General features: G+C 35.6%; 1 protein-coding gene across 1 annotated transcript; it reads left to right on the top strand.

The window, feature by feature from the left end:
• The first annotated feature begins 2253 nt into the window (after window positions 1-2253).
• Window positions 2254-8665, top strand: LOC104113874 (hexokinase-3). Its single transcript, XM_009624184.4, has 9 exons — window positions 2254-3186; window positions 5355-5505; window positions 5619-5801; window positions 6214-6288; window positions 7035-7190; window positions 7284-7382; window positions 7462-7589; window positions 7743-7824; window positions 7968-8665. Exons 1-9 carry the CDS (start codon window positions 2915-2917, stop codon window positions 8352-8354), a joined length of 1533 nt encoding a protein of 510 aa, XP_009622479.1. The 5' UTR covers window positions 2254-2914; the 3' UTR covers window positions 8355-8665.
• The last annotated feature ends 214 nt before the right edge of the window (window positions 8666-8879 follow it).

Raw genomic sequence — 8879 nt, 5'->3', positions numbered from 1 at the left:
AGCTATGGGGGTGCATTCTATTGTCTTTTGTACTGTCTAGTGAAATGTAATGAAACATTTTTTTTCCCCACTTTTTAATGCTTAGCTGGAATTAGCGGAACACAGCTGTCATTATGGTACGGTCCGCAGCGTAACCGCACCTTCCAACGTCGCCGTTTTTCCACATATTTCCTTTTTATTTTTCCTTCTGAAATTTGCTGTCTTTTACCTACGCACCCCCAATAAGTAAGTTCCAAATGTCTATTTTGTCCAAGACGTTTTTAATTAGTGACACTTTAGTCCCTCATTTTTTATTTGATATGAGTTTCATCAAAGTGGAATCACTTTGTTGGTTCTCTACATAAAAACTTGTGGGGATGGGAGGGACCAAAAAATTTATTTCTTGAATTTACTCAATTGCCCTCCTTTTGATTCACTTTTTATGATTGGATGAAAATAGAACATTTTGTTATAAATGCAACCTACTCCATATAAAATATCATAAAGTTACAAATCCTTTACATGGATTTGAGTGAGAGATTTCATTGAATGTAACAAATCTTGTACATAGATTTGTATATGGAATTATTAGCCGACGGCATTAATTTAGATTAGGTTTAATTTGGTCTACCATATTTATTTGGATTTGATAGATTACTTATAATAGAAAATCTAATATGGAGATATTAAATGAATAGACATCTTAAGTGAAAAATTCAAATGTGGGGTATAAAATGAGAAAAGTTCAACAAGATAATACCCGCAATTAATATAGTTATAAAGATCAATTCCATATGATGGTAAAATAGGATTATAGATATGAATTTCTTAAATTTATAAAGTATTTACGTAGATATACACTTGAAGGTGATGGTCTAAATATTTATTCCCTCTACTCCATATTAATTTTCTGGATCTCTTATCGTATCGACATAAGAATCATACGTTTGGTGTGAATTAACAAAATCCTCAAGTACTGGGCTCAATATAAGTTAAAAAAGAATAAGAAGAATAAGCATAAGTCATTATATCACACTCTTTATAATTTTATAAATTCACATCAACTTATTACAAAAAAAAACTCATCTTTATTAGAGTCAAAAGTATTAATTTTAAGCAGTATCGTAATTATTAGAAGTTCAAATATAATTGTGTATGCATGACTATAGTAATCCATTTAACTAATATAACTAGTAACTAGTTTAAATGAATGACAAGATACTAATGATTTTCATTCATATGTAGCAAAAAGATATATACATAGATCTTGAAACGTAGATTTTATATTGTCAAAATTTACGTCAATGTATGAAAACGATTCACATGCCCAATTTATTCAGTTGGTATACTAATAAGAACATTTAAACTGTTTATTCATTATTCAAAATGCTCTCTTTAATCATATTCAAACTCAAATTCAAAAAAGAGGAAAGACCTAGAGCTCGTTTGGAGATAAGAAATTTTTTTTTTTTCAATTTTTTTTTTTTTACTTTTTTCCGAAATCAGCGTTTGTTCATAAAATTTTTAATTTTCACTTGAATATGCATTTTGGAAATTTTCGAAAATTTAAAAAACTCCAAAAAGTTATTTTTCAAAATTTTCACTCAAATCACTCACAAAACTTCAAAAACAACCCAAAATTATATTCATGTCCAAACACAACTCTAAATTTCAAATACCATTTTCACCTGAAAATTTCTTTTCCCTATTTTAGAATTTTACAATTCTTATGTCCAAACGCCCACCTAGTCATATTCCTTTCAACTATCAAGGAAAGTATAGAGTCAAAAGTAGTAAATCTTTAAAACTTTTCTAAAAGAACAAAATAAAAAAACATAAGGTAATAATTATGTAAATTTCAAAGCACATATATCAACAAAATCTTTGTTATTCACAAGTCAACAGTTTAATCATATTAAAGTTCAAATCAAACAAGTCAAAAGACTAGTCACATAGCTTTCCACTATTAAGGAAAAAAAGAGAAAAACAAAAGTCCCTATCACAAAGCTTAGTCAAATTTAATCAACCAAAACTTTTCAAATAATTAAGGTAATCCAAAAATTCCAATTCCAATGGCAAAAACGTAAATACACATCAACCTGGTGCCTTAACTTTACACAAAACACCAAAATATAGTAAATTCTTTTCCCCATTTCACGATAATAGTAAAAAAAGAAGCGCTACAAATCTGTCATTTCCTAACTTTACCGAGGGTAAAACAGTCTTTGTAAATCACCTATAAATATCGGAAGTTCGCTTTCACATACACCCCCTACACACACATTCAGTACAAAAGCGCAACACCGCCCTTCTTTCTCTCTCTCCCCTCGCTCTTTCTCTCTCTAGTATTTCTTCAAACAACTGGTCGTCGCCTGAAAAACATCCGTCAACGTCGCCGGGAAAAATCCGTTAATGTTGTTGTTGCCGGATATTGCCGAAAACATCGCCGGAGAATATTCCAACGGATGAACTGTTTAACAGTTTCACTTTCAAGCAAAATCTCCGTGCTTCTGGCCACATCTATAGAATAACGACATTCTCAGCCGTAGACGGTGGCCGGACGGGCGACAGAATAGGCGGTGACAGTAAGTTTTAGTTTTCACTATTGGATAACGACATCAATCACGGCGTTGATTACCGGAAAGTACGCCGTTGTTTTAGTTTTGGAAACACTGAGCTGTGTGTAACTGTGTATTGTGTGTGTCACCGGGAAAAGGAAACGGCTCTATTCCGTCAGACGACGCCGTTTAAGTGATTTTTATCAGCAAAGGTGTGGTGTTTTTTGATTAAAAGGAGGGAGTTTTAAATTAAAACGGGGTATTTGATTTGAAACGGTGTCGTATTTATACATAAAAATGGTTTGACTGATTTATTCTCGAAACGGGAGAAAGACAGAAGAAAAAGCACAAATAAAAAGAAAAATAAACGGTGTCGTATGGGGAGGTTAGCGGTGGGGATATCGGCGGGGTTTGCGGTGGCGGCGTGTATTGTGGCGGCAGCTATGGTGGGTAAGAGGGTAAAAAGGAGGAGGAAGTGGAAGAAGATGGTGAAGGTTCTAGAAGAACTGGAAGAGTCGTGTGGTACACCCGTGGGTAGGCTAAAGCAAGTAGTGGATGCTATGGCTGTTGAAATGCACGCTGGACTTGCCTCTGAAGGCGGGAGTAAACTCAAGATGTTGCTTACTTATGTTGATAAGCTCCCAAATGGGTATACATATTAACCATAAAGTTTCAACTTTGGTTTTCATACTGATTGCTTTTCGTTATTGTTTTTGGTTTGGTATACTCCCTCCGTCCATTTTATGTTTGACTGGTTACTGGATTTAAGAAAGAAAGAACCACTTTTGTCACTTATATCTAAAGCGCAGCATAGACATTTGTGATAGCTATAAATCATCTCATCAAGGCTAAAATGAAAATTTTAAATTGTTTCTAAAGATAGAAATGTGTTAAATTGTTTCTAAATATAAAAAGATGTTAGACTAAAAAGGAAAGCATGTTACATGAAATGGGACGGAGGGGGTATAACACATTCACTAATTCACTCGGCAACTTCAAGTACGGGCAACTTTAGTATATCCATGTCATGTTTTTCTCTTGTGTGAGATCAGTCAACCATCCCTTTGGCGGAAACAATTTGATTTGTGCTGATTGCTTAGCTGTTACGTTTTTTAAAATTCACATGGACATTTGCGTATACATATGAGTGCTTCTCTTATCTGTTTCCTTATGATTAATTTGTTCTTAAATTCATTCATTAGCCATGCTTGCTCGCTGTGTACTGCTAGTGGTAATATAGACAAAACGTTGAGAGGCTTATTTTTTTGTGGGGGCAGGGGTTTTTACAAGTGTGTGCATCTGCAAGGAGGCCGTGTGTAAAAGATTGTGTTATGTGGTATGTGAGAGATCTTTTGTCTTTTATGGTTGGCTAGGGGTGTGCATGGTTTTGCTATTTTGGATGTATTATGTGGTTAGAGTCGTGAAGTACGAGGAACAATGCAATGCTCTCTTTGTTCAACTAGTTTGATCACGATACAATTTGGGAGCAATAACAGTTGATTTGTTATTTTCCTTCTGACAATTAATGTACTCTATTTTTTTGTTCATGCTGGTTTATTAACTATGGCTAAAGTTTTCCAGAATTTACCACACTGATACTCTTTCATTGCATGAGACTGGGCACAGTGATTTTGACTGTTTATATTTGTTTTTCTATTTCTCTCTTCTTGTGTCTCCCTTGGGGTTTTCATGAGTGTATTCTTTAAAATTTAGATGGCTAAGGTTGTACACTAGGAGAAAATTTCAGGTTATTACTTTGTCAAAATTTGAGAATGCTTCTTGATTAAAAAAGGAAAAAAGAAATTGAGAATGCTTTCTTTGTTTGTGAATAGTCTGTAAAGGACATGACTGGGTTTCAGACATGCAGTTGCTAGTTTAAAATGCTTTTGGTTAACTAAGACATAATGTGGCTTTTGAGATGTATATGTGATGCATGAGTCCAGTGGTAAGTATGCTGCTGTTATGCAGAATTTAATAATATTGTCTCTAAGGTAAGTAACTAGCCTGATTGTTCATTGAGTAATTCAATGTTAAATATTCCCTAACACAAGCATCGATGAGCCCTTCATAAGGTAGGGGTAAGGTCTACGTACACATTACCCTCCCCAGACCCCACTGTGTGGGATTGCACTGGGTTTGTTGTTGTTGTTGTTGTTGTACAAGCATCGATGAGTTCACCATAAAGATGATTCTAATTTAGTGCTCTGTATAGACTTATCATTTTGCCTTCTTCTGATTTTCCAAAGAGTGTTTTGGGTAGATGATATTGGATAGCAGGTTCATTTTGATCGATGATAATAGTCACTAGATAACGACCTTGAAAGCTGGAGTAATTGATTCAATCTAACTTTGCTTCTGCTGCTTGTTTCTGTTTCCTTATATACCCCCTTTGATTTGCATGTGCACTTGACTAAGGAATTTTCACTTAGTATTCATCATGAAAATTAGCCACTGAAATATTACTAAATAATCTTCTGTTTTTATTGGATATTTAATATCTTCCATTTTCTCCTTGAGCGTTGACATATGCTCGAAAGGGATGTTTTTTAAAACATGAGGACGTAGTAATAGGGAAAGATTTACTCATCATGCCCTAAAAAGGTAATTGGAATATAATTTTCTTCAAGAAAAATTCAAATGTACATCAAAAAATTTGAGGCTTTTCAGATTGAATCGCCACTTGAGCTAGTGAAATACATTCCTTGCTATAGCCTGCAGTTATAATGTTTGCTGACAGGTGGATACTTTGTTAATTATCTCTAATGGTCATATTCTTTTTGTTGTTTGATAACTAACCTTGGGCTTATGTTTTTTTAGGAGGGAAAAGGGAACATATTATGCTCTGCACCTTGGTGGTACGAATTTTAGAGTCTTGAGAGTCCACTTAGGAGGCCAAAGGTCTGCTATTCTTGGACAAGATATAGAACGACAACCCATTCCGCAACATCTAATGACTAGCACAAGCGAGGTGGCCGAGATTGAGCCTCTAATGTTCTGTTATCTTTTTGCAAATAACAAAATTACATTTGATTTGGTAGAGATCAACATAGTTTTTATCCCTTTTCCTGTTATTATGTGCAGGATCTCCTTGATTTCGTTGCGTCATCATTAAAGGACTTCATTGAAAAGGAAGGTAATGGCTTGGAGCAGCCTTCACCCAGGAGGAGAGAACTTGGCTTTACATTTTCATTTCCAGTGAAGCAAACTTCCGCCTCATCTGGCATTTTGATCAAATGGACAAAGGGATTTTCGATTGAAGACATGGTTAGTTAGCAGGAGTCTTTGCCTTTTGGATTCTATATAATGAAAAGTTGTAATTATGCATCATTATCTTTCATAAAAAAGATTGTAATTATCATGCGGGGTGTAACCTACTTTCCTTTTCAGTGCTTCCGGGTCTCTTTTTGTTTTTGTGCTACATGTATTACTCGTAGTCTCGAACTAAATTTTACGACCATGCAAGGCTTAGAGCTAGAAAAGTGTTTTCGTAGCTGACCCAGTCAAGATTGCCTTTATATTAAGTGACTACATGTCAGATGTAGCTATTATTGATGTGAATATGTACTGTGGATTTATTAACCAATGCATGCCCTTTATTCTTTTAAGATCATTAATATGTGGTTGTCCATTTCTGATAGATCCTTGTTTCTGGTTTTATTTTTCTCATTATTTTTAGATTGGAAGAGATGTTTCTGAATGTCTACAACAAGCAATTGCTAGAAAAGGTCAAGATGTGCGGGTGGCAGCATTGGTGAGCATTTTCCTTTGCCAGTTTCTTGCTTCTTTAAAACTTCTGTTAAATGGACATGTTTCTTGCTCATGTTTGTGAGATTTACTCTTGGGTACTTATTAGCTTCCCGTAGACCATGCCGTCCCCTTGTTTTCACCTTCAGATGTAATTTAAAGCTGTATGATACTATGATATGAGGCTTTTACCTTCTATTCATGTATCGTGCCATATAATAGGATAGTTAATATTAGAACTTGTTTCAATGATACTGATAAAGAAAAAGGGAGCTTGTTTCAATGATGAAGCTGCACAATTAGACGTCTAAAACTTTATCTTTGTCAGTGTATTAAGTACTATATTATTATAACGAATGTAATTTTCTACTATGAGCTACCTCACCTTCTTTAAGATTTCAGTCCAGGTTGATGCTGGATTATCCAGTTTAGAAGATGCCGGACACAGGTGGTTTACTGAGGATGATTCAGTTCTCTGGGGCATTTGACGTTATCATTAACTTTATGTAGTATTAGGAGACAATGTCGTTGGTCCTGAATTCCAGTGTCAGAATGATAACCTTCTCTACAATCTGGAAAATCATTTATCGTCACCAGTTTAAAATGTCTTCCCTTCTATAGAAGTTTCAGATGTTTTTCTCCTCTCCCTTGTATGATATAGTTTTCTCCTTCAAATTTTGATTGAGGATTGATTAGTTTTAGCTCTTGAGTGCAATGGCTGTTAGATTTTATTAATGCCGCATTATTCCTCAGATAAATGACACTGTGGGAACTCTAGCTCTTGGACATTATACTGATGAAGACACAGTTGCCGCGGTTGTAATTGGGACCGGCACTAACGCATGCTATTTGGAGCGGGCAGATGCAATTATTAAGTGCCAAGGTCTTTTAACAACATCAGGAGGCATGGTATATATGCTTTTTCATATTTTTGTAGTCTCAGTAGTTTATACTTTATATAAAGGTTTTGCTTGCTTGTCTTCTTACTTTCTGCAAACATAGGTAGTCAATATGGAATGGGGAAACTTTTGGTCATCTCATTTACCTAGAACCTCATATGATATTGACTTGGATGTTGCTAGCCCAAACCCAAATGATCAGGTAAAGTTTTTATCCATTGGACACTCGGTGATTATTATCTTACTCAGCAGCAAGCATCATATCAAGGATTTTGCTGCAGGGTTTTGAGAAAATGATATCAGGACTGTATTTGGGAGACATTGTCAGGAGAGTACTCCTTAGAATGTCACAGGAATCAGATGATTTTGGACCTGCATCATCAAAATTAGCAGTTCCTTTCGCCTTGAGGTACATACCATGTTTTCTGCTTGTCAGATTTTGCGCCATGTGAAGCCTTTCGTTTATCCGAGACTAATTTGTATTGATATATATGGGATCTCGCTGCATCATCACACTTCTCTGCAATATGATATTTATTAGTTTTACTGGGAATAATGGCAGGACACCGTTGATGGCTGCTATGCACGAGGATGATTCACCTGACTTAAGTGAAGTAGCCAGGATTCTGGGAGAAGTTCTAGAGGTAGACCCTCTTATCTTCTTATCCTTACACTTGGTATTGCAACTTAGCCAATTGTGGCATATTACACCTGTCCACTTCTCATTTAATTCTTGGTATGTTGCTTGGTTTCTTACTGTCTGCTTCTTGGGATCTTCGACTTTCAGTTACCTGATGTCCCAGTGAAAGTTCGGAAGCTTGTAGTGAAGGTATGTGATGTAATTACTCGAAGGGCTGCTAGATTAGCAGCTGCTGGTATCGTGGGAATATTGAAGAAGATAGGTCGAGATGGAAGTGGAGGCATAGCTGGTGGAAAATTCAGGAGCGATAGACCAAGTCGGATGAGAAGAACGGTTGTGGCTATCGAGGGTGGTTTATACACAAGTTACACCTTATTCAGAGAATACCTGAATGAAGCGATGAAGGAAATTTTAGGGGAAGAAATTTCCTCGAACGTCATTCTTAGGGTCATGGAAGATGGATCAGGGATTGGAGCAGCTCTTCTTGCTGCTGCAAATTCAGCCTCTGAAGTGGATAGGGTACAGCTGCACTGAATATAAAGCAAATACTACTATATATACATATCTATACACAGCTTTGTAAATTGTAGAAAATTGTTTCAATATTAAATCCTATCAAATGTAATAGGAAGGTTGTGTATATGTGTCATATATGTTCAAATCTGATGTTATAGTCTAGAATATCCCCATTGTGTTCTTAGAATGATCATTGGAAGTTGTTGTATGTGAAATTAATGCTATTGTTGATTTCAGTATTTATCCCCTTTCTGTATTTTGTGTATGTAAAGAGAAACCATCTTTTGAAACGCTTCCATTTAATTATTTATTCATTCGTTTATTTTTCATACACAGCCCCCTATTTCCTTTCCAACTTTTGTAGTACATGACATGGTTTTATGCTTTACTGTTGTCTCTTCATTTGTCCTTGAACATTGACTTGCCCAGCACTTCAAGAACTAGAAGAAAGAAGCACTTGGCTAGTGCTACACGGTCCCAACTCCAAACTAGGGGTGGCAAATGCGCGGGTCTGATATGAGCGGGTTAAAAATGGGTAATATA

This window comes from Nicotiana tomentosiformis, chromosome 11 (assembly GCF_000390325.3).
Source record: "Nicotiana tomentosiformis chromosome 11, ASM39032v3, whole genome shotgun sequence".
Classification (NCBI taxonomy): domain Eukaryota; kingdom Viridiplantae; phylum Streptophyta; class Magnoliopsida; order Solanales; family Solanaceae; genus Nicotiana; species Nicotiana tomentosiformis.
The sequence above is the reverse complement of the archived record's forward strand: the minus strand, read 5'-3'. Positions and strand labels throughout refer to the sequence as shown.

Excerpts from the sequence above, each read along its gene's own strand:
- LOC104113874 (XM_009624184.4), top strand. The coding sequence starts at position 2,915 with ATGGGGAGGTTAGCGGTGGGGATATCGGCGGGGTTTGCGGTGGCGGCG. Across the intron at positions 5,802-6,213 it reads GATTTTCGATTGAAGACATG|ATTGGAAGAGATGTTTCTGA; the intron begins GTTAGTTAGCAG and ends CATTATTTTTAG. Across the intron at positions 7,383-7,461 it reads GCCCAAACCCAAATGATCAG|GGTTTTGAGAAAATGATATC; the intron begins GTAAAGTTTTTA and ends ATTTTGCTGCAG.